Source organism: Xyrauchen texanus, chromosome 29 (assembly GCF_025860055.1).
Source record: "Xyrauchen texanus isolate HMW12.3.18 chromosome 29, RBS_HiC_50CHRs, whole genome shotgun sequence".
Classification (NCBI taxonomy): domain Eukaryota; kingdom Metazoa; phylum Chordata; class Actinopteri; order Cypriniformes; family Catostomidae; genus Xyrauchen; species Xyrauchen texanus.
In genome coordinates this window covers 4,833,125-4,859,732 of record NC_068304.1, presented here as the reverse complement: position 1 = coordinate 4,859,732, position 26,608 = coordinate 4,833,125, and the positions used below count along the sequence as shown (strand labels likewise).

General features: G+C 38.9%; 1 protein-coding gene across 1 annotated transcript in view; it reads right to left on the bottom strand.

Annotated features, from left to right (window-relative positions):
* LOC127622884 (homeodomain-interacting protein kinase 3-like) overlaps positions 1-26,608 on the bottom strand; it is a 115,363-nt gene that overhangs the window by 59,009 nt on the left and 29,746 nt on the right. The window contains exon 2 of the mRNA XM_052097014.1: positions 22,223-23,492. Coding sequence (XP_051952974.1) covers positions 22,223-23,490 — 1,268 coding nt within the window. The 5' untranslated portion in view covers positions 23,491-23,492. The remainder of the gene's footprint in view (positions 1-22,222; positions 23,493-26,608) is intronic.

The window sequence follows — 26,608 nt, the reverse complement described above, 5'->3', positions numbered from 1 at the left end:
AGGAACTTGCCACTTGGAAGCAATACCGATGTCCAAGTTCCCTTTGGCTCCGGAGTCCACAATGCAAGAACAGCGGGATTGGCTGATCCACACAGCAACAGGGCCGGATCGAATACTCGGCATAGCTCCATGGCGAATGCTAGGAACGAAGCACGACATGGATGTCCATTGTCCCCAATCAGCGGCCCTTCCGGTGAGGTGCATGATGACATATGCCACCTTCATTGTGTCCGACGGGAAAGCAGAGGGCTGTAAGGTGAAAAACAGGGAACACTGTGAAAGAAATGCGCTACAGGATCCTGCCTCACCTGAATAAGGTGTTGGAGGAGGGATACGAGCCTCTGAACACCCAGAGAAGTGGGGAACTGCCGGAGCTGGCGAGTGCACTTCCAGAAAGGGACCAGCATTGAGAGGTAGAGTTGCTGAACAACATCAGTGAGCTTAGCGAGCTGAGATGCCATCATCTCCAGAGCCAGGTTAGATGTGAAAATTTGATCCTGCTGACATCCCAGCAAGGCTCCCTACTGAGAGAGGGCAGAGTGAAGAGTAGATTCCTCCACTGGGTCCATACTGCTCTTTCACAGATCGAGAGCGAGACAGAGACCCAAGAGCAGAGTAACAGTTCAATGGATTTATAATAAATGATAATTTTAGCAAACGTGATGAGGAATCCACAGATGAATGCTCCTGCGGGCGATCGCAGGAGGCGTGACAGCAAGGAGCAGAGCCGCGAGGAAACCTCCGCTGAGCACAGCTGATGCGCAACAAACTGGAAGACAATCACTAACCCGACATGCAGGCATAGACGATGAATCCTCAGTTGAAGATTTGTGAGCACAGAGAACAAGCGTACAGCAAGCTGGAAGGCAACAACACACCCAACATGCGGGCAGAGAAGGACAACCAAACAGATACACGAGAATTATAAGTGCAGTGTAGTTCTAGCGGGAAGACTAGCAGCTGTACGCCATTGCACCATTAGCTTGGTAACTCCTAGCCAGTCACATGTAAGCCATTGCTTTATAAGTCTGCTCACAATCTATCACATTACTGTTTCAGTGTGCTAACAAGGCAACCTCCACCACCCCACCACCACCAGTTGAGTCCCGTCCTGCATGGGGGTAGGCTCCTCGCCCCTGCCTCTATCTCCGACAGGATATGATGGTTCAGAGTGCACATTTTTCGGACCGCCAGATGTGGCTTACACCAAAGAGATTACATTTCTGTTTTATATGCATCAAAAAAATGTAATCTTAAATTTCACTCAAGTCTGCGAGTCTTCCTGATAGAACAGGACCAACCAGCCAGAGACAGTGAGGTTAGTAAGTAACTTAACTAACATCCACAAGCAACAAACAAAGACATACTACATTCAAAATTACAGCCAAGAACATGACACACGAGGGGATTAAAATAGGCAGGAACAAACAATGGACAGGTGCCGATCACCAGCTGAAAGCTGGCATGATATGCGTTCCCATGGAAACGGTGATTCCGTGTGCCAGAGGCTCCTGAAACAAATAAGGGAAAAACAAACACGATTTGACCAAAACAAACAGCATGAAGCATGAGTGTCCGGATCCCGACACAGACCGACACCGAACCATACAGGTACGTACACAAAACACAAGACAGAACATGGTGCGATGTTACGGTCCCACCAGACAAAAACCCAACCTGACAAAGTGACAGGACCATGACATTACCAAAGACCGCATGGCAGTAACTCACACACCGTCTTGTGCGCTAAACACAAAGACAGGACACGAAATACAAGACAGAACATGGGGCGATGATGTCATGGTCCCGTCAGACAAAAACCCAACCTTACAAGGTGACAATACCGTGACATATTAACCATCAATGAAAAGAGTCAATTAGAGCATTCCAGTCAGGTCTACACTTGTTTAAATAAATCTGTTATTAAAAGTTGTTTTATGCAGAGGTTGAGCATTGGAACCAATCGCAGACATTTATCTTTTATTCACTTGTGTAGCTAATAGGGCCAATGTGAAATTGACTTGATGCACTGATGTATGAAGCAGTGGTAAATTAAGTTGGGAAAACATTTCACAGCTTGTTTTGGATGTGTAGCCTACATAGAGTAAGCTATGCACATCCAATGCAAAAAAAGTTTTTTAATATAAATTCTATTAATCAAAATGAATTGCTATTACAATATCAAGAGAACTAATAAACAATTTTGATTGTTGTTATAATCATGCAGCCCTGTAATATGTTAGAAGGCAGACAGCGTGGAGTGATAGTTTAATAGCTATGTTGTCCAGACCTCCAAAGTAACTCCTTGTCAGATACAGCTATTACAGGGACAGTAACCCTGAATTAACCTTGTTTACCAGATTTTTAACCACCAAGTTAAAGTACACCACAACATCATAATGTGTTCTATATCAAATAGTCAGACCCTTATACTGTAAACATATAGCTATATACACAGCAAAATAGTATGCCTTGGAAAAGGATATATTGTGGTTTAATGTAGGACTAGTCCAACACCACAACAAAGGTAACCTGGTCAGTGAGCCCTACCTTAAGTGTAGCCAGGTGACGCAGGAAGCCCAGTGACTGCTTAGCAACAAATCACCACGATCTCATTGTTCGTGTGCGAGCGTGATGAAGCTTCAGTTAGTGTTCATTTGAGTGAGTCCATCTGACAGAGTACTGCCACTCAGGTTACTCAAGAACAAACACACACAATTAGTGAAATATGAGCTCTGTTCCAAAACTTACTGAGCTGCTTACCTAGGTAATACCCTAAAGCAAAGTATACAGAAAAGAGACTCGTACAGGGTTCCTCACACCTTCGAAGATTTTAAAAATGATCTAAGTGGTTTCACTCACAAAGAGCATTTCTAGAGCAAAAGTATGAAAAAATCTGATTAACTATAACTTTTCAATGGCATTTTATGCATAAAGCTGGGTGATGATCCTCCCCTGCAGGTCTCATTTATCGTCTCTCCCTCATTAACACGTAAGTGGATCCAATAATGATCTCTAGCCATGTATCTGTTCTGTCTACGAGGGGGAATAAATCACATGCCCAGAGTAACTGCATACTGGGTTATTTTGAGGGGTGTTGGGGGTGGGGAGGTCATCTACCATGTAAAGGTCATTTTGTCTGATTAAAACAAAAATGATAAATATGACACTTTTTTTAATAGCAGTAGCTTAGCTTTCCCCTCTGTAGTCTCAGTATCAGACGGCATGCCTGCAGTCCATTCACTGACTATTTGATGTCTATATGTATATGATGGGCAGTAGCTACATATAGCAAAGATATTAGCTTAACTACAGTACATTTTTGAGTAGAAAGGTACTGGATATACCAAATATATATGGATATACGAAATATTGTACTGGATACACTAAGTGTAATCATAGTATATGATTACACCTGAATCATTTGGTGCACACTCTCACTTGTCAATACGCTCATGGAATATTTTTAAATACAGAAAATAATGATAACGCTGGTCGCAGAGGATCTACAATCAATGGAAACGAAACCTGCAAATGCGTTCTATCGTTTGCCAGTGATGAAAAAAGTATTTATTAAGTCCAACACGTGTGCAGCTTGTGAACGACTTCTGCAGGTAGACATTTTACCACTAAAAAAGCAACAAAACATTTAGTAGCCTATACAAAAACACAAAGTACAATGGCATTACCAAGTAATTTGGATATGTACCATCACCATGTTTATGACATGCACAGTATATGAATATAGTAAACATATATCAAATTGCCATGATAGTACCATGGTATTCTTTAAAGAACTTTGAAGCACTATGTAAATACAGAATAGTACATAAATATGGTAATTGTTTCTCAAAGTACTATGGTATTACCATCTGATATCACATTGTTATTGCACACACACACACACACACACACACACACACACACACACACACACACACACACACACACACACAAAGTTGCCTCTGATCAGAAACATCTATTTACTAGATGTTTCTGATCAGAGAACCCATACATATACTATTCATCTTATTTTGTAATTCTGTGTCTAGCTGTTGTATTTCTCTATGTACTAGATTCCCCATCCAACCTGATGGAGCTTGAGAGGTCCTGCAAAGATGAATGGGAGAAACTGCCCAAAAATATGTGTGCCAAGCTTGTAGCATCATACTCAAAAAGACTTGAGGCTGTAATTGGTGCCAAAGGTGCTTCAACAAAGTATTGAGCAAAGGCTGTGAATACATGTGAACAAGTGATTTTTTTCGTTTTTTATTTATAATTAATTTGCAAAGATTTCAAACAAATTTTCACGTTGTCGTTATGGGGTATTGTTTTTAGAATTTTGAGGATAATAATGAATTTAATCAATTTTGGAATAAGGCTGTAACATAACAAAATGTGGAAAAAGTGAAGCGCTGTGAATACTTTCCGGAAGCACTGTACCTGTGGATGTATTTTAGGGCCTACCTTCAAACTCAGTGCCTCTTTGCTTGGCATCATGGGAAAATAAAAATAAATCAGCCAAGACCTCAGAAAAAAGAATTGTGGACCTCCACAAGTCTGGTTCATCCTTGGGAGCAATTTTAAAATGTCTGAAGGTACCACGCTCATCTGTACAAACAAAAGTACACAAGTATAAACACCTTGGGACCATGCAGCAATCATATCGCTCAGGAAGGAGATGCATTCTGTCTCCTAGAGATTAATGTAGTTTGGTGCGAAAAGTGCAAATCAATCCCAGAACAACAGCAAAGGACCTTGTGAATATGCTGGAGGAAACAGGTAGACGAGTATCTATATCCACAGTAAACAAGTCCTATATCTAAATAAATAAGGCTCGGCAAAAAAGAAGCCACTGCTCCATAACTGCCATAATAAAGGCAGACTACAGATCTTCCATTTGGAGAAATGTCCTCTGGTCTGATGAAACAAAAATGGAACCTTTTGGCCACAATGTACATTGTTCTATTTGGAAGAAAAAGGGTGAAACTTGCAAGCTGAAGAACACCATCCCAATCATGAAGCATGGGAGTGCAGCATCATGTTGTAGGGGTGCTTTGCTACAGGAGGGACTGGTGCACTACACAAAATACATGGCATCATGAGGAAGGAAAATTATGTGGATATATTGAAGCAACATCTCAGACATCAGCCAAGAAGTTAAAGCTTGGTCGCAAATGGGTCTTCCAAATGGACAATGACCCCAAGCATACCTCCAAAATTGTGGCAAATTGGATAAGGATAACAAAGTCAAGGTATTGGAGTGGCCATCACAAAGCCCTGACCTCAATCTGAAAAAAATAAAAAAGCCACTTAAATGTATATAGCCTCCTAGTTGATGGAGCTCTAGCATTCAGAATGGTATCAACCACAGCAGGGGATAAACCATAGTTCAAAAGAGAGCCCTGTTGAGGGGCCACACCCATAATTTCCATAAATGTGGATCGATGCTCAGCAGTGCCATGGGTGAAAAAGAAAACCAGAGGGGACAGTGCGACATCTCGCTTGAAGCGAACAGGTCCACGTACGCTCTGCCGAACCTCCTCAGATTTGTTTTACAATCTGCAGGTGTGATGTCCATTCTCCAGATATCAGACCCAGTCAGGAAAGGAGATCCGCCCCTAAATTCAACCGGACCGGAACATGTAGGACTCGCAGACTGTACCTTGTTCTGTTCCCACAGAAGGATGCGATGTGCTAGTCTCAGCATGGCACAAGCAGCATTGTGAACATCTCCATACAGTGTATGTGTCAATCCAGCCGCTGGGGTATACAGCGCCCCAACCCACAGAGGAGGTGTCTGACATGATCACCTAGTGGCGACACACCTCTCCCAACGCAATGCCCGATATAGAAAGTGGGTCCGTTTCCATGGCAACAGAGCCTGGTAGCACTAACCCATCACTCTGAAGGAACAAAGCACATGCCTCACTGAAAAAGTTCTTGCATGCAACAAGCCCAGGGTAATGACAGTGGATGCCATGATCATGAGTCCCAAAAGCCTGTGAAATGTTCTCATAGGGAGAACACATCCCACTCTGAACATCACTAGATACTGGCATAATGACAGAACAGGAGCTGGAGACAGGCATGCCTTCATCACTCGTGAGTCTGTGAAACGTGATACATGTGGGAGGGAGCGTTTGCTAACCTCGATTCGTAGGAGGTGGCACAAAGTCCGTTGTCTATCACACTCGCAAACAAAAGCATCTCCTTGACCAACTCGTTTCCCAGCGTGAGGTACAGGGGGAAATTTGAGGGAAAGTTGAAACTTAGCTGGTGAACTCAAAAAGGCACTTCTTAACGCGATGCGCTTGGTTGGACTAAAAAAACATTGTGTGTAGATCCAACAGGTGTCTGAAAAGAGCAGCATCCATGCCGCCATTTAAAAATTGAGCAGAAGTTGCAATGTGCATCTCTTCTCTCGCCAGAACCCCTGTGTGATCCACGAAACGGGCATAAGAAAAAAAAAGAAAAGAAAAAAGTTAAAATACCTTGACTCCTGAAAGAAACATTGTACTGACGAAGCACTCCGCGCGTTGGTTTGCCATCACTCAGTAGGGGAATATTCTCCTCTTACAGTCCCCTTGTTCTGCAGACGGCATCAATGGTCCATGCAGTGGCGGCTCAGCGGTTAAGGCTCTGGGTTAAGGCTCTGGGTTACTGACCAGAAGGTCAGGGGTTCGAGCCCCAACACCACCAAGACACCCCTGTTGGGCCCTTGAGCAAGGCCCTTGAACCTGTCTGCTCCAGGGGCGCTGTATCATGGATGACCCTGCACTCTGACCCCAGCTTAACTGGGATATGTGAAAAATAAATAATTTCACCATGTATATGCAGAAATGTATGTATAATGTGTGACAATTGATCAATTTATTTTATTTATTTATTATGCAGAATCCCCTCATGAATTTCATTCATGTGCATTCTCCCAGAACGACAGAAAAAAAACTATAGGGACAAAGGGGCCCATTTATTTTTCTTACCATCCAATGAAAAATTCTCTCATACAGCATTTCTTAACGCTGACTGCTCACGACACGTGTGGCTCTGAAAACGTCAGAAAATGGCCACCGAGCTAAGCCTCAGAGCATGACCTACGAGACTTATGCTTTTGCTCAGGGGGATGGTGACAAAAACGAGGAGGATTTCAATGTCTGTTTGCACTCTTATCTTCTCAGACATAAAACCAAAATCTCCAAATCTGGCAGCTGTAGAACTGGAACAAGTCGGAATAGCACCTCGTGGCGAGAAATTGCAAACCTCGATGAAGTGCAGCTGTCCTTGTTAGTCCCTTGTAAAGTTTGGAAAACAACATTTACATTTCTATGAAACTTATGCTGTCAACAACATCCTAATGTGACTGACACTCAAAGGGGAGAAACATAATCCTCACTTCGACGTGAGTTGCAAGAAACAACCACGAGCTTAAACAATCGTGCACGAAGAACAGAAAATCTCGATGTATGAAAGCGAGTGCCTTTTTGGAGCCTGTGATATAGCTCCCTAGGAGCGTCGCTTAAGTGCAATCAGCCAATAAATTGTCGTGATTGTATAAGGGCTTCAGACCACGTGACACTCGGATCGTGTCCCATAGCGTTCATACACAGCATAGAGTTCCTATGACAGGGAAACAAGTATAAAATACACTGGAAAAACAGGAAAGCAGCTCTACTGAAAATACTACCAGTACACTTTAAAATCAACTTAATACATTTATGTTTGAGATGAGAACAATTATATTACATAAAGTCCAAGTGATATTTAAAACAGTCTTTAAAAACTGATATTACCACATTGCTATATATTTTTTTTTTATGAATTCAGACTTCTAACAGAGTGTGTTCACACAACATGATTTGTGTTGCTTGTTCAATTAACTTAAATTATATTAGTTAATGCAACACAATTCTTTAGCATTTAGTCTCAACATAATTTCATTGTGTATAATCCAGCTAAATTTCCTTAATCCAATTGTGTTGGGCCTATGTTAATAATATTTGTTGCATCAATGTATTGCTGAAACCAGCCAGGGGATTTCCAGTTCCCAGCATGCTCTGCATGGGGCTGGATTGGGAGTGTAAATTTGGAAATAAAGAGAGTTATGAAGTTATTTTAATGCAATTTTAATGCAAAATTAAACAAGAACTTGTTAGTGTTTAATATTCTGTTTCTGTCATGTTGGATTTTTTTAGGTAACCATTGTGGAGAAGAGTTGAGCTAATGGTTAGTTCGAGGATTGGTACATTATATAATTTGCTATTGAGTTTGATGCTAGCTAGCAACAAGCTTCAGTAGAGTGATCTGGATCACTAGTAGAGCCTATGTTTCAAGTTCATATCAAGGAAACACTCTTGATATGAAGGACTTCCATCAAGTATCCTCCATTGTATCTTCCAAAATATAATTTCTTGCATGATGTGTAGGATTTTGAATTCCCTCTTAAATTGGTGATCTTTCTTTTGGCATGTATTCGGCAATATCTGTACACGTCTTGTCAAAAGAGCTTTACTATGTCCTGTATTGTGATTGTTGACTCCATCTTCAGGTCGAGAAGGGTCCCTCTGTGACACAACTTGCTTGTCTGGAACACACGGACACAAAAGCATCCCATTCTTTGCTTTCAATGCAGAAAGAAAGCTTTATTAACTTGGGAATGTGCTTTTTTTACTACGATCCGAGACACAACCAAATGCCCGTTTAAACCAGAAATATCATACAGTAAAATTAAGAACATTCCCATCATAATGGAGAGAAAGCTCAGACCAAATGCTGATCTAAATTCAGCTCCATGCGCATACAGCTAGCGTTACTTCTCTCTGTAGGCCTATATGATGCCATCAGTGCTATGCTAAAGCAACTATTTTTGCACTGGCATTAAAAATATCCTCTTGCCTCACAGGGTTGCTTCCCATTCTGGTTGTTAAACCAAGAGCATCAAAGCAGTAAATTAGAAGGTTTATAATCTATTTCTTTATGATTCTAATAAGGGAAGATGTTGTTAATTTTATACAGTAAGATGTGACAATCTTGCCATTAGGTTTTCATTGTGTTAATAATTTCTTTCTTCCTCTGTTGTTTTCCCTCTCACATAAAATGTAAAACACAGTCTTTTGAAGACATAATGTGATCTGTGAAACCAAACACTCATGTGTTACTTCAAACGTGATGGCTGAACAGAAGGCAGGTATAATGAACCTTGTGAGGGTGAGTAAACTAAAAAGCTCACGAGACCTTATTTACTAGGACTGGGGGAAAAATATATAGAGATTTTCTGATGCATCACCATCTTTATTTAAACAAGCTTGATATCAATTCTTAAGATCAATCTTTTACTCTATATGCAACCCTCTAATTAAATGAGAGGAATTGCAACCACATTTCACACTGTGAATAAATAGGGGCAAGAACATTCTGTTCAATACAAAGCCAGGGAGGTGCTCTCTCAGGTGGAAGAGACCAATGAGCAAAAATGTCTAAGACTAAATGCTTCAAATAACAAATCTTAGGTAGGCCTAGCCCACCATTGTCAATCTGGCTATGTAATGTATTGAAATGTATTCTGGGACGATTAACATTCCAAATGAAGGACTTTGCTATGCTATCAAATTGTTTGAAATAAGAGACGGGTATATATATACAGGGAGAGACAGTAGCAGGTAGTTGAATTTTGGAATACAATTCATTTTAAATTACATTAACCTTCCCAATAACAGATAAATGTAATGAAGCCCACCTGCTATCGCTCAAAAACATTTTTATTAAGGGGTCAATATGAAATGTAACTAAATCAGACAAATTTGCTGGGAATAAAATGCCCTTTGCTGTTTGAGCCACAGAAAGGTGCCTGGCCGAAAAGCCATTACTGGGCAGAACGCTGTCAGATTCAAAGCTTCGGATTTACACCAATTGACACTGTATCCCAAGAATTTAGAAAAGGAATTAATAGTTATATGAAGGCAAGGCATAGATCTAGTGGGGTTGGAGACGCATAATAAAATATCATCAGCGTATAGCAAAAGCTTATGCGCCACACCTCCCGCCACCACCTCTGGAAATTCATCTTCCCTTCTTATCGTGGCTGCTAATGGTTCCAGGGCAATACAGAACAATAATCCAGATTAAAATAAAATGAAATTAATCAATTTAACACTGCTACCGGGTGTCTATATAGTAACTTAATCCATCCAATAAAAGTATTCCCGAACCCGTATCTTTCCAAAATCGTGAAAATGTAATCCCATTCTACCATATCAATCCCCTTTTCGGCATCAAGTGAGATGTCAGCGACAGCGATCAATGTTGCTTTAGGGGGCTTACACACTTTAGCTTCACAATGATCAAGGACAGATTCCATCAAAAGATTAAAGTCTCCTCCCAATATTATATCATGAGGGGTGCTAGCGGCTTGCAACATCCCTTCAAGATCTATAAAAAAAGCCCTGATCATCAACGTTAGGTGTGTAAATATTAGCCAAAATCAAACTTTGCCTCTGAATTTCAGCTAAAATAATAATGAATCTTCCTAATTTATCTTTAATCTGTTTGAGACATTTGAATTGCAGATGTTTACTTCTAAATGTAATGACTCCCCAGCTCTTACTTGAGCCAGAACTAAAGAAAATGCATCCAACCCATTTCTTCCCAAATTGTTCAGCTTCCTGCTGGGAAAGATGCATTTCTTGAATTATATTTCTTACGTTTAAGAAAATAAATAACCTTTTATGGGGTGAAATAATAAAGAGATTGAGCAAATTCAACTTCAACTTAAAGCCCATGAAGACCTCTACTCAGGATTGGGAAACATCCGGACAAGACAAGATTTTAAATGGACTCCAGTTAGTTATTGAGACAGGACAACTGTTAAACATAATGCAAGCAAAACAACAAATACAAACAATTGTGCATTTGAATAGAATGCAACACACTGACAAAAGGACAAAGGCTGTTAAAGGAATAGTTGAACATGAAAATGATACAATTTACCCACCCTCTAATAATTCCAAACCCATAAAATGTTCATTCTTCTGTGGAACAAAAAAGATATATCGAAGAATGCACAACTATCTTCGTAAAGTGGACAAATCAAACTCTTGAGATCTTGAAGATGTGCTTTGAAACAATTATGTAAAAAAAGCAATTCTGCTATTTGAAACCTATTGCTGCTAGACAATGCTATGACACAGACAGGTTGGAACTAGATGGCAATCCTGCACGTAAAATACTCCACAGGGAATTAAGGAAATTCTCGGCTGCCCAGTCTTGTAAAGCCAATTTTTAGGCTTTCATTGGGACACATTCTTGATTAAGACATCCTGAAGATCACATCTGAATACTTTCCATAAAGTAGGCAGATATCTAAACATCAAGATTGAGAACAAGGCCTTGTTTCACTTCTAAGAATTTAACTTTCAAAAATCTAAAAACCCTTGAAGATGCATCATCTTCAAAATCAAAAGCATCTATAGAAAAACAGATGAAAAGGGTTTATAAATGTGAGGCAAGTAACCAAATTTGCCCTTCAAATCTTCAGTATGGCCTTGCACCAGCAAACAAGTAAAGACATGAGCATATTACTTGTACAACATCCAAAAGCAAATGGAAGCAACCTGCCCAGATCAGGTATGGACAGTCCTTTATCACAGGACTGAAACCTGGAGTGAGCGTATTCTGCTAAGCCAAGGCTCAAAGAAGTCAACATCGGAAACAAAAGATGCTGACAGTTCAATAAAGAAAATAAGAGGCATCCTCTAAAATGATATGAAACCAAAATCTATTAATTTCCTCATTGTTTGGGAGCTAGTATAACTGGACATTGCTACCAGAGCAAGCAAGAATAAGCAAGATATTTGTGAGTTACATCATCGTTCTCTTTTGAGACCACATTCTGAGAAGTGTAACTCAACAAAGACTAATAGAGAATAACTTACTGCTCTTGTTGGTGGTAGTCCAACAAAATAAGATTGTGAATTAAAGGACACTTCAAGTTCCAAGTACTAAACTGGTTTAACAGCATGTGGAAAATGTTCCTAGTTAACTGAGAAGAGGTCAAACAAGCTGTGTAAAAGGTAATAAGTTAAAAGGAGTTCCTAGTTTCAATATATTCATCTAAGTAAACAGATAAAATTCCATTAGTTAAGTAACTATATTGAGGAAATTACAATTCCAAATCTGGTGCTGTAACCGATTCGGTTATGTTGTGCACTTAGTGAATAAACATTGAAGTTGAGGTACAAGGAGTTACAGTATCTAATGTTCTCTTTCTTGAATCAATACATTTGAGTGAAACTAATTTTGAATGGGAGAATGTGTTTAGGAACTCTTAGTTGAACTATTAAATAGGTAGTTAAATATTTTCTATATATCTTCCTATAACATCTTTATGACAGATAAATATCTGCAAACATATCTCTGTCCATCCTGCCTGTGTGAAACAAGCTAAAATGTCTTTGCTAAAATGCCAACAATTAGTATTGAACCTGCATCATTTGTTTAATTCTTTTCTGTGAATATCATAATCGACCTTTAAATGCATTTCTTGTGTCTTTAGTGACCAAGGACCTCATTCCAACCCATTATGCCTCCAACTCATTAAAATTAATCAACGTTTCTCTTATCAATAGTATAACAATAAAAGCAAATAATAATAAATACAAAAATAATTACTTAATTCAAACGTACATAGGATTGTTAGTGACCCAAGTTGTGCATGTGTAGCAAAAAATAAAAAGTGCTCTTCCATAAACCAAATTTTATAATTATTTCATAGCTTTGACTTAAACACAGCACATCCACTTGTTTTTGCAACACAAACGAGTGCAAATTACTATTATATCATGTAAATATTCTGCATAACAATGGTGAATTATCAGCGCCCTTATGCGTGTACACACACATACATACATACACTCATCTAAAGGATTATTAGGAACACCTGTTCAATTTCTCATTAATGCAATTATCTAATCAACCAATTAGGGTTGTGCTGATGGACGATATCATCGTCCGTCGTGATGGCTGACCAACATCACGATGTCGAGCCACCATCGTGATGCCACGCCCCCTTTTGCGAGTCTTGCTAGTTTGACTCACTAATCCTAGTCTCTTCTATAGTTAACCTAAAAACTTTGCAGGGATTGCTCTGTAAACTAAATTGAGAATATAACTAATGCATATATGCTATGGCATATATTACAGTATTTAAAAGAGACGTGACGTGTTAGTCTGTGAAAATACCGTGTCAGGCAGGCTACACAAATATTGATCTGGACATTGTTAGCTTCTTGTCTTTTTTTTACATGTCTTACACTGTACATTTAGATTAAAATATTTTATGTTGTAGGCTACAAGAAAATAGCCTTTATTAATGAATTATTAGTAGTTGTAGTGTCTCAGAAAATCTTGCTCATTGTCACATAGCTCTTATACACTGAAGCGGCAGTTTAAGATAAACCCAGACCAGCGAACGTCAAATAACTTTTGTCTGGTTAATACTTTTAAAGAAAAATGTCCTTGGCCATAAATCCATAATGTCAAATCAAATGAAAGAAACAAGGTGAATATGAATAACACACATTTATTAAAACATAGAAGAACAACAAATAAAGAACAAGAAAACAGGTACAACACTCAGACCGAAACTCGGCATTAACATTTCACTTATAATTAGCAGCACAATTAACTTCAGCACAGGCTACAAAATAAATTATGTTATTGAAATATTGTAAAGTGGTCATATGAACTACACAAATGAACGTTTAAAAAATAATATGCAAAATCGAATAGCTCCATAACGGATGGCTGAAAAATGCGTAAAGAAGTCTAATATCTTTCACCATAGACCATGTTTAAATTTCGATGTTTCTGGCCAGAAATACCAACATATTCACTTTATCTGGTTTTAATAAGCTGCGGATTGGAGTAACTACACTACCCGCTGTACCCAGTGTATTCAGTGTATGCTGAAGACCCGCTCTGATGGAGTACTGGTAGCACATATGCACAGATATTTCCGTGCAAATCTTGCCATGAACGGAAACCTTTTGTTGTTCGTTTTCCACCAAGTCAGCGGGTCCTCTTCCCCATCAATGGCCAATTCCTGCAGGTACATGGTCATTTCTGCCTCGACCTTTTGCTCATCAGTGAGCGTGGCTGTGGCTGCTCTCTTCGCAAGAAGGCTGCCCAAAGACGACTTTTTTTTCTTAAGCGCAATATATTAAAAAGCCCGGATGAGTACTAATTAGTTGAGCAAGTAAAATAACGAAATTATAGTTTTTAAGTGGAAAATAGTATTTATGTAAAGAGATATATTAAAATAAAAAGTGCACAACTCTTCTTAAGTGAAAGCTAAAAAAAATAAATAAATGCTTTACGTGTCGTGCAACCTATAAAGCGCCGACGATGGGTTGGGTTAGTAAAATAACGAAATTATAATTTTTCATATAATTTTTGAAAATGATATGAAATTATACCCATCCTCTGATGGCTACTTCCAGCAGGATAATGCACCATGTCACAAAGCTCAAATCATTTCAAATTGGTTTCTTGAACATGACAATGAGTTCACTGTACTAAAATGGCCCCCACAGTCACAGAGTGCGAATTACCCCACCATAATTGGGGGGTACTGCTCCTTCCAGCCAGGTTTCTTAAGCAACCAAATTGGTCCGGTTGCTAGGGAGGGTACAGCCACATGGGGTAATCTCCTCGTGGTCACGATTAGTGGTTCTCACTCTTTTGGGGCGAGTGGTAAATTGTGCATGGATCGCGGAGAATAGCATGAGCCTCCACATGCTGTGAGTCTCCGTGGTGTCATGCGCCTCACGGATTGAGGTGAGTAGCCTCGCCACCACGAGGACCTACTAAGTAGTGGGAACTGGGTATTCCAAATTGGTAGAAAAAGGGATAAAAAAAAGTTATATAATAGGTGTGGGTGAGAGACAGATCAACATTTAAGTCCTTTTTTACTATAAATCTCCACTTTCACTTTTTTCTTCTTTTGTTTTTGCCGATTCAAATTCTTCATGCATAATGCCACCTACTGGCCAGGGAGGATATTTATAGTAAAAAGCAACTGCAATATTGATCTGTTTCTCACGTACACCTTTCATATCGTATGGATTACTATTATGCTACCTTTTTTGCTTTATTGAGCTTCAACTTTTTGGTACCAATTCATTTGCATTGTATGGACCTACAGAGCTGTGCATGTACATGACTTTCTTCTGTTGAGCTCAAATGAAGATTTTCCTTCAAAGTGAGTGAGTAAATGATGTGAGAATTGTAATTTTTGGGTGAACTATTCCTTTAAGGACATTTATATTTGCTCAGTCAACACATGGAGGTTATTCTTTACATGTTCTGTTTTAATATGGACAATGACTGAGGGTCTTATTCATGGTAACATTGTTATGAGTTTACCTCAATATGCCAGCCCTTACATTCCAACTGTTTTGTTATGTGCGCTTTGAGCATAAAAAGGTCAAGAGAAATTATTTTTGAGTGGAAACATACCTGAAGAGAGAAAACCACAACATAGTTCTCCACAATCAGATGATGCAAGCAATATGGGCGATGACTCGTTTTGTTGTTGGGTGAGCAAAGTAAACTGTTGTTGTTTCCAGTAAGATGTGTCACTAAAGGTTAAAAGCAGGGCATGTCAACAAGGCCAACGTGTAACCATATGTAGTCAATACATTTTATAGTGGTTTATAGTGAAACCGTAATCGTCCCATCCCTACAGGTAAGTAGCCGGTAATTCAATGTATGAAGACGTGACATGAGCTATGAAAGAACAAAACACGTTAATAAATGAAGGTTGTAAAATCAACAAGCTAGACGTCAGCTAGCAACTTATAATTATCCATGCACGTCAGCAGCAAACCGTTCTCTATCTCCAATGCTTCTAGCCGCCACGGTGGTTAAAAATGGTACGGTCCACTATAGGGGTGTCTGAAATCGCTTTACATTAAAATGTTCCTACAGTGAAAATAGGAGTTGACTTATATTGTAACCGTAAATATATTTTTTCACAATATCAGAAAAATTATCTGACCCCCCCAATACTGATATTTCTGTCCCTTTGGGGGGTACTGGGTCTTCATTGGGGGGTATAGTACCCCCCAGTACCCCCTGTAATTCGAACTATGCACAGTCACCAGATCTCAACCCAATAGAGCATCTTTGGGATGTGGTGGAACTCGAGCTTCGTGCCCTGGATGTGCATCCCACAAATCTCCATCAACTGCAAGATGCTATCCTATCAATATGGGCCAACATTTCTAAAGAATGCTTTCAGCACCTTGTTGAATCAATGCCACGTAGAATTAAGGCAGTTCTGAAGGTGAAAGGGGGTCAAACACAGTATTAGTATGGTGTTCCTAATAATCCTTTAGGTGAGTGTATATATACACATACATACATATATACACACACACACACACTGGTGGCCAAAAGTTTGGAATAATGTACAGACTTAGCAGTTTTGGAAGAAAATTGGAACTTTAATATAGTGGCATTCATCTGATCACAATGTGTAGTCAGGACATTAATAACATGAAACTGTACAATTACAACTCCTTAAACTACTTCAAAGATTTCTCATCAAAAAAATACTCCACGTGCAGCAATGACAGCTTTGCAGATCTTTGGCATTCTAGCTGTCAGTTTGTCCAGATACTCAGCTGACATTTCACCCCACACTTCCTGTAGCACTTGCCATAGATGTGTCTGTCTTGTCGGGCACTTCTCACACACCTTACAGTCTAGCTGATCCCACAAAAGCTCAATGGGGTTAAGATCCATAACACTCTTTTCCAATTATCTGTTGTCCAATGTCAGTGATTCTTTTCCCACTCTAAACTTTTCTTTTTGTTTTTCTATTTCAAAAGTGTCTTTTCTTTGCAATTCTTCCCATAAGGCTGCACCCCTGAGTCTTCTCTTTACTGTTGTACATGAAACTGGTGTTGAGCAGGTAGAATTCAATAAAGCTGTCAGCGGAGGACATGTGAGGCGTCTATTTCTCAATCTAAAGACTCTGATGTACTTATCCTCTTATTTAGTTGTACATCTGGTCTTCCACATCTCTTTCTGTCCTTGTTAGAGCCAGTTGTCCTTTGTCTTTGAAGACTGTAGTTTACACCCTTGAATGAAATCTTAATTCTTTTGGCAATTCCAAGCATTGTATAGCCTTCATTCCTCAAAACAATGATTGACTAACGAGTTTCTAGAGAAAACTGTTTCTTTTTTGCCATTTTTGACCTAATATTGACCTTAAGACATGCCAGTCTATTGCATACTGTGGTAACTCAAAAACAAACACAAAGACAATGTTAAACTTCATTTAACAAACCAAATAACTTTCAACTGTGTTTGATTTAATGGCAAGTGATTTTCTAGTACCAAATAGACATGTACTGTAAGCACTACCTGTAATCTACCAAGTTTTGTCTTTGTTGAGCCAATACTGAGCTTTCAAACCAGTCAGACCTATAAGGGATGTTAGTAGATTAATACATGAAGTGCTTAATGTTTCTTTAACTCCAACTTTCAAAGAAAGCAGCTCCAGGGTCCAGGGCTAGGTATACGGTATATGTACATGGCTGTGTTATAAGTAGTGGCGCTACTTTTGCCTCCTATGTCCTTCGTCCATTCTCATCTGTGATAACATAAACAGGCCTAGACAATTCAAGAATCCTTGATATGGATATATGACACTGGCATTGTTGGAATGAGCATCATTTGGACTACTTTAATGGTTATTTTATGTCCTTTTTGAAAATAATTTAAAGACCCTAGTCAATCATAGATGTATCCCTATCATAGATAGTCCTTGTGTGTTTGCTTTGAGATCACATGCCGTGGCTCCCTAGTAGGGAAAAGCTGATCTATATACTAGTGTACTCCTAAACATTAACAAAATTCATATTTAGCAGATAAAGGGCGTGGGAAATTTGTAAGTCAATAACCCATTACTCCTACACACTTTGGTTTGAAAAGGACAAAATAACTGAAATTTGTGGAACACCCTCTTATTATACACTGGACTATCTATATCCTCTCTTCTAAAGGCAACAAAACAGCTGACACTGGAATAGAGTGACCTTGACAGAGCGCTAAAGTGATCTCTAACATTTTGCTCTGCCTTATTTCACTTTCACCGCCAGCGCACTTCACCATCTATAGAAGTCAAATGGAGTTGGCCGCCCTCCCGTCAGCTAATTTTAGGCAGCGGTCTCCAGCACTCAGCCCCCGCTGTGAGTTTGAGAGGACTCTCTCTCGAGCAGCAGAAACAGGGGAAGCATGGATCGCATTCATGTGGCACGGTCAGGTTTGGATTTAGAGGTTAGGGAAAGGTGGGGAGGCTTAGTCTAGTCTTTATTCTATAATTATCTTCATATACTTTAAGTCAACAAGAATGGCAACCAGTTGGAAATAGAATAAAAATTAGAGCTAAAAGTTAACCATCTAGTTGTGTTTTGCTTAATTTTTTTTATCTTAATATTGCATTTGGTTCAAATTAATTTGGATTCTTCACAACAATGAATAATTGAATCAGTTCAAAAAATATATATATTTTTTTTTTATGATGCAGGTTTTTTTATACAATGCCTGGGCGTTTTGGGTGATTATTCCAATTTTAAGACCATTGGTACTTTGCTTATTTTTCATCTGCATATTCCAAAATGTGTATATATATATATTTCTTTCTTTCTTTTTTTTAATAAAAAACACAATATTTGTTGTTTTGTTCAATAACGCAATAAAAGTGAACTCTTGACCAATGAGCTTCTTCTTTTACTGAAGAACTGAGAAGATGTCAAGCTGATCTGAACACTTTCATCTCACTCAGCTGCATATCTTCACAAATGCTGATTGCAGCCCAAAAGAAGAACTTGACAAGCAAATCCAAAGAAGAAAAAAAAAACTGATTTCCTTACGAGCTGCTGCAATGATGAAGAGTTTGTTGGTGATTTGCTCAACGTGAAAGAAAACATTTGAGACACTTCACAAGCTATTTCAGTTCATCTGCTCGACAAGTTGATTGGCAGTTTTATCATGAGTACAATGGAGGGGTGATTAAAAAGGCTTTGATACAAAGACAAACGTTGCTATTGCATTGTTATTAAAATTTGGCAAAGAAAAACAGATTCATAAAGTTGTTTGTTTAAAAATTAAATGCAAAAGGCAATAAAGGAGCAACATGGAATACATTACATGCAACAATATCCTTCACGTTTAAGAGAACCCATATGAAAAAAATGTCCTCACTGCAGGTTCAGGATTTGTTCCTCGAGATCCTTCATTGTTTTATGTCGGTGGTCAAAACAGCTTTACCTATTTCGCTGGTTTTGGTAAACCATGAAAAAATTAAATTCCGCTTTGTCAGTGTGGGATTCGATGCTAATATTCGCTCAAGGTGAGAATGGCTTGCTAGTAATCCATTATTTCGATAAAAAATTTTAATCACGGTGAGAAATCTCTCTTTTGGATAACAGCAACAGGGAGTAAGAGAGATCTCCGTGAATGGGAGAACATGTACTTTCAATGCAGAAATAGTGCAAAAGCAAATAAAGAAAAAAAATTACATTTTACAGTTTTGGTCCATTATGAAATATTTCCTTGTAAAAGCGAACCAAATCATGATGAAAATGCAACATTGTAACTATCCTGTGTTTTGGAACAAATCAAGCAAGCTAAAGGTCTGAAAACACCTAAATCACTCTATTGCATTCGATTGGGTTCATGCAGTACTCCTGTTGTTTCGGCGAGCTCCACATGAAAACGGTCTACATGTGTGACACCTTCAGCCAAACTCTAGTTGTTTGGAGACTGCTAGTGTGACGCCGGCTTTACAAGTTAATCGTCTTTCTCGAACCCGTCCTATCTATATGAGATTGATCAGCTATATTAAAAACAAATATAATTTCCCAATTTGTAAAACCTCATACATGCTCAAACCATTAATGTTAAGCTTTTTTTTTTTTTTACACATAGCAACACCAAAACTCTTTGAAAGCGGAGATGACTTCCGCTGACACAGACAGACTGTGACTTGAGATGTAGTGTGGCAGGCAGCAGTAGGAGCTTGAGTGATTTACCTTCCCGCCGCACCTGTGTGATTACATCAGCCCTCATGCCAACGGCTTAACCATCAGCTAATCAAATACACAGTGTTTCTCAGGTGTTAGCTTCAATGTACTGACTAATGAGAGGGTTCTTCTGTAGATTGCTGTTGTATATACCTACCATGCCAAAAGTATTTTAAATACTTCTGAAAAGAATTCACACTGACAAATATTCACCAAAATACTAGCCATTAGGATCTGCTCACAATGGCTATTTACACAATACTATCCTACTCTTCGTATTTTGGTAGTATGTAGTATAGCGTGCACGGCTTAAATATTTTCTGCATGGAATATCTGGATGAAGTGCCCTATACAACAGAGCATGCTAAATGGAATACTGTATCCCATCGGCAAAGCACATAAAGGTATAGGTCACCCCCCCAAAAATGCAGTCATTGTGTTATAATAACCCCATATGACTTCCTTTCTTTTTCTTAACACAAAGGGAGAAATTGTGAAAAACTTTTGTGCTCCCTTTACCTTGATCTTCCTTTTCCATTGTTTCCATGGGGACCCACGTTCAAGTCTGGCCTGTATCATGTCCAGATCCCATTTCCCCACTCTTACACATACTGTCCTGTCTACATCCACTATACTCTAAAATAAAGGCAACCCCTTTATTTCTTCTTATCCGCATCTGTAAAGTCACTTCTTTTGGGATATATTGAAAGAACCAAACAGATCTAATGGAAGGACATAAATCCAGTTATTGATGTAGATTTCTGACATGAACTGAGAACATGTGATTGTAAATAGATAATAATAATAATAGAAAATAACTTTTATTGTGTGAATAAAACTGAAAATATTTGGTTTTCCTAATCGAGTTAGGGCTGTCACGGTTATTACATTTGGCTGTTGATTAATTTTCATACAAATTGTCTTATTTGTACGTGTGATTAATTAATCTTAAGAAGTCATTTATTCATATTTAACTTGGAAGCATATAATAAAATACGGATGTGATATCCTTTAAGGTTTTAAATATGTATGAATGACATGACAAATAATATTTTATATATTAATAATATATAATAGTTCCAAATACTTAAAACACGTCTCTCTTTTTTGTCAACTTTAGTCTTTAGTGTAAGTTTGTCATTTACACTGTTGCTTTTGGGACCCAGTCAACCAAAATGACAAGCATATTATTATATTATATTATATTATGCAATATTTCTGTCCTAAACTCTCCACTTTTACACATTATTTTAAAACTTTCTGCTTAATAATTAAAGCCATTATTATAATTTTTTATCCTTCAAAGGTAAAGAAGTGCCAGTAAAGCCTGGTGGCACGAGCATTTCACTTTCATGATGCTAATTGTATACATTTATGTCACTAACAAAAAGTAGCCAGGAGACATTTACACTGAAAGATCTGATGAACGTTTCCCCATTACACTTTATTTAAATAATGTGTATAGCATGCTTATAATAAACAGCAAAGAACCCTTCATGTTTGACTGGTGTGAGACTCGGATAAGAACAAACATAAAAGTGTTGGTTATGTCACAATCATTTCAGTTCTGGAAAGGTTAATTCTTTAAAGATTACATTTACGTTTACAGATGTAAGCCTAATAAAAAAAGACACGTTTTATGTGTAGCTTATAGAATGGTGTTCTAAAGAATATTAATTCCTAATCATGCTATCACCCCTATGTAAGGTCCTATTGCACAAAGTCCATTTTCAACTTTACATTCCGTTCTTTCCCATAGCAATGTGACAAGAGTGGTTAACCTCCTGCAAGTTGAATTGTGGGGTCAAATAGTTCAACAAAGTCAGTGCAGTTTTGAAAACACAAGGTAATTCCACAAGGGCTTATGTTAAATGAATTGATATGGCATATATGGAGAACAAATTATATTAAAATGCTAATAAGAAAACATGTGCCATGCAACTACCTAACCATCTACACCAAAGCAAAACAACTTTGCTAAACTCGAGAGAGTCTATTGATTGACCAATCTATCTGCTGGGCTGATTAATCGGATGCCATTTAACCATTTTGAGATTGTCATCATATCAGTAGGTTATGAGTGCAAAACTCATTTGGATTGACCATTAATTCATTAGTTTGTTTGTACATACCTGTAGTACCGTGACTGGAGGTACGTAGAACAGACTGCTTTGGAAACATGACTGGCTGAGCCGAAGTCTATGACTTTCACCCGGTAGGGTTGCCGTACAGGGTCCACCAGCATTATGTTTTCAGGCTTCAGGTCAGCATGGATCAGTCCCATCGCCTTCAACTTCTTCAGCGCCGTGGCCACCTGCTGAAGAATTGGGCGGATCACCTTCAGAGGTAGTGGGCTGAATTTGTTCTGCTTGAGGAAATCGTACAGGTTCTGCTCCAGCATCTCGAACACGAGGCAGGTGTGGCTTCGATGCTGGAAACACTCCAAAGCTCTCACTAGATTATGCTCATCCGCGTTCTCGCTGCTGAGGCGGGCCAGGATGCCCACCTCGATCTGGCCCTGTCGTGCATATGACGGGTGATTCTTTAGGATCTTGACCGCCACAATCTCACTGGTGCCCCTATTCCAGCACTTCACAACCTGACCGAAAGTACCTCGACCAAGGAAGTCCAATACCTCGTAGGTGTTCTTCAATGAGCAGAGCAACTCATGTTGCACCAACTGGTAGTCACCATCCCCACTTCCAGAAATTCTGCCTTGCTTTGCAGGCCCTCCACCAACTGCAGTCGGCACCACAACCGTTGCGTTTCCCATGTTTGATTGCAACATTGCAGGTAACATTGGCAGGTCCTCCACTATCTGCATGACGCTCCCCAAGTTCTCAAGCTCCTCGCTCTTACGCTTCAAGCCGCATCTGTGAGAGCTATCTTGCAAGTCCAAACTTCCACACCCTTCCCCGTCACCCTCGTCCTCTCCCCCACCACCTTCGTCAACACCACCACCACCCTTTTCTCCACCTCCTCCTTCTTGCCTGTCGCTTCCCTCTCCCCTACCCCCTCCAGCTGCTCCTGAAGCTCCACTGCTGCTACACCTTCCTTTGTCCTGTTGTTCCGGCTCCTTTCCCTGTGAGGATTTGCCTCCTTTTTGTTGCGGTGCCACTGCAGTGGTATGCTGTCGCTGTATGCCTCGTACAGCAGCCGTCTGCAATGGAATATCCTGTCTACGGTGTCCGTCAACCACAGAATCTCGGGTCTTGAACAATGGATTAAGTTTTGTTGGATATGCAATGCCAAGGGTTCTACCATTCAAGTAAGTCTGTGGGTACGCCCTGTCATGGTAAACACTGTTCCTGGGCTCGACTTTGAGTTTCTTCACACTAAAAAAGGCACTTGTCTGAGTTTGAAAAACTTGTGGTGGGTAGACCAAGACTTGTGAGGCCATACCTGTGAATATAAGTAAAAACAGGGGCATGATTACCAGTGCTATACCAATTATTTTGAGAAATTCTAAGAAATATCATACATTTTACCATTTCCAAATTCTTTGTAAAAATGTATGCACAACTTGAACAAGATTCTCACTTACATATTACAGATACTAATTTGTGTTGTGCCTTTTTCTGCGTTAAAAAGCTGATCTTTAACCCTATAAAGTTGTTTTGTTTTCTGAAGGTTACAATCATTTGACAGTCAGGGGAGATGAGCAATAAACCATATGTTCCCATCTTTTCAATATTATTTTTATGATTTCTACAAGCTGTAAAATTGAAGAAAAAAAAATAGGCAATATTTTTAAGAAAAACATGGAACTGTAATATATGGAGTGGTGGTGGCGTAGTAGCTAAAGCACAGGTCTGTTAATCAGAAGGTCGCTGGTTCGAACCCCACGGCCACCACCATTGTGTCCTTGAGCAAGGCTCTTAACTCCAGGTTGCTCCGGGGGGATTGTCCCTGTAATAATTGCACTGTAAGTCGCTTTGGATAAAAGCGTCTGCCAAATGTAAATGTAAATATGGGCACTAATGTGTTTGAAAATAACATCACAAGCCTGCAACCCATTTGTAAAACTATTTGTGTAAAATGTTCTTTAGAGTTCTTTCCCATTTCTGAAATATTTGAAAGACTGATAACATGGGACTGAAAAATATTATTTAACTGGAGTGTCTATTTGCATCTGCCACACAGTGCAGTGTCTAAATAGCATCTGCCACACAGTGCAGCTATTTGCACCCCAATAGTCTGGTGAAATCACAGAAATATACCACAAACTAGACAATAGATGTCAGTGCAGTGGCATGGGGTGTAAAGACGGTGTGTGAATGTGTACTGTTGTCCTCGTGACCGTGGTTCAAATCAATGTTTTGTCCACGTGAATGTCGGGAAGTGCAGAGAAAGGTTTGATCCAGAGGCGTGTTCTGTCGAACGCACTCGTTCCCGCATGAAACAATGGTTACTGTAGTAAAACCAGGTTATTTATTTCTAAGGTTAGGTTTAGGGGTAGATGTGAATGTAGTGTGTCTGTGGAACTCTGAATAAACACAATAAACACACAATAGTGATTCCAGCACTGTATGTTAGTATTTAAATATTGGTGCAAATAATATCTGCTACTATTTGCACTAGAGTGTAAATAGAATTATTTGCAATAGGGTGCAAATAGCATCTGCCTTATGAAACTTACAGTCTCCATTTGTGGTGTTAATGATTCATCAATCATTGATTAACTGTGGTTAATAGATTCATCAATTAGGCTATGCTAATTGGCTATTAATTGATCAATTTTAGCACAAATCTTTTCAGTAATCATTTGAGCATAAGAGGGAAAACACTCCCTACAAGCATCAGTAAAACAAATCATTTTATGTTCCACACAACAAGGTTTTAATTTCAGAATTTTTTTAAATATTTTCTATTAACATTACTTAGCATTATTAACATTAACTGCACATTATTTGGAGTCTTCCACATTTATTTTGCAGTATCAACATGTAGTATTAAAGTGTTAGTCCCCAGTACTTTCTGTGTTTAACAGAAGTCAGCCATATGGTTTGGGAGAATGTGAGGGAGGTGTAAATGATGACAGAATTTATATGTATGTAATTGATTATCTGACTTAAAAATCCCTGAAAATTGACACTATTCACCATCCATTACTAATTTATAAATATAACTAATGTCTATACCATCAGGCTGACATCATCCTTGACCTTTGCCCTTATGCTACAGTGGTGAACATCAGACTTCAGTAGCAAATGACAGGCCGAGATAATGATATACTGCAGCAGAAGGTGAACTTCCTCCCGCCAACACCCATCAACCCTCCTTTCATTAATGCCGTAAAGGGAAAGAACCGATGGCTCACAGGTTCACATGACCTTTTCATATCAGTTTCCTTGAATCAACTCACAGGTCTCTAGGCAACGGCTGTTTCAAAGTGAGCATTACAGAGTGAGGGTAGAGACACTATCTAGATTCTCAATAAGATGTCCAATCAAGGAAGGTATTCAGAAATTAAAAGAAATAGTTCACCCAAAAAATGTAAAGGATAGTCTTCAAAAATTCAGTTTGTAGAAAGAATGTCAAAAGTAATGACACTACTCAATTAAGATTATTTATACAGATTGCATTATCGTGTGAATAAATTATTGATTAGAAAATACACTTGGCTTACGAGCTCATTCATCAATGTGTCCAGTTCACACAGTATTCATTCCGTATTTTTAATTGTCACTCTATGAACATGTGCGTACCTCAGACGGATGCGTTTGGAGCATCTCAATGTTATTCATTAATGTTGGCCAATAAAATGCTATCAATATTTATCGGGGAAAAATACATTTTCTATATCGATGATAAACATTTCAGTAATTTATTATATTTAGCCTATGTTCTACATCTACAACAAAAAATCAAGCAGTTTGACAAAGTTATACACACAACAAGCTAACTGAATCAGTCATGAAATTAGCCTTTTAGGAAGTATTAGCAGGCTAGCAGCTACATAGCCCTAATGTCATTGAAACCAATGAGGCTCGTTAGCCGCTAGCTATCCAGCTAATAGGATATTGTTGTGTACCAAACAAGACAGCCCTGACAATGAAATACAGCAATCGACTGAACACAACAACAACCCCGACGTCAACATCACTGCTGTTTATTTATAAACTATTTACTAAAAAAAAAAAAATCATGATCTAGCGTGGTTACATTCACTTGTCACAAGGTAGTTTATCCTCTGGGATTTACTTGTAAACAAACAAGTTATTTGAAGATTACATTCATTCTTGAGACCTAACAAACACGTGGAATGCATTTCCTCCCCAATTAATGGTATGAAATGTATATCGTGATAAATATTGAACAATATGAAAAAAAATACTGTGATAATTTTTTAGGCCATATCGCCCAGTATTCAGAGTCATAAACGGCACATCTCTGAAAATCGCGTCTCAAGATTCCTGTATTCTGTTGTGCTTCCTCAGTGGGCTTTATGTGGCCGTACTGCTTGTGAGGTTTGTGGAGCGCGCTGCGACCTATTGACGCGGCTCACAGATGCACTT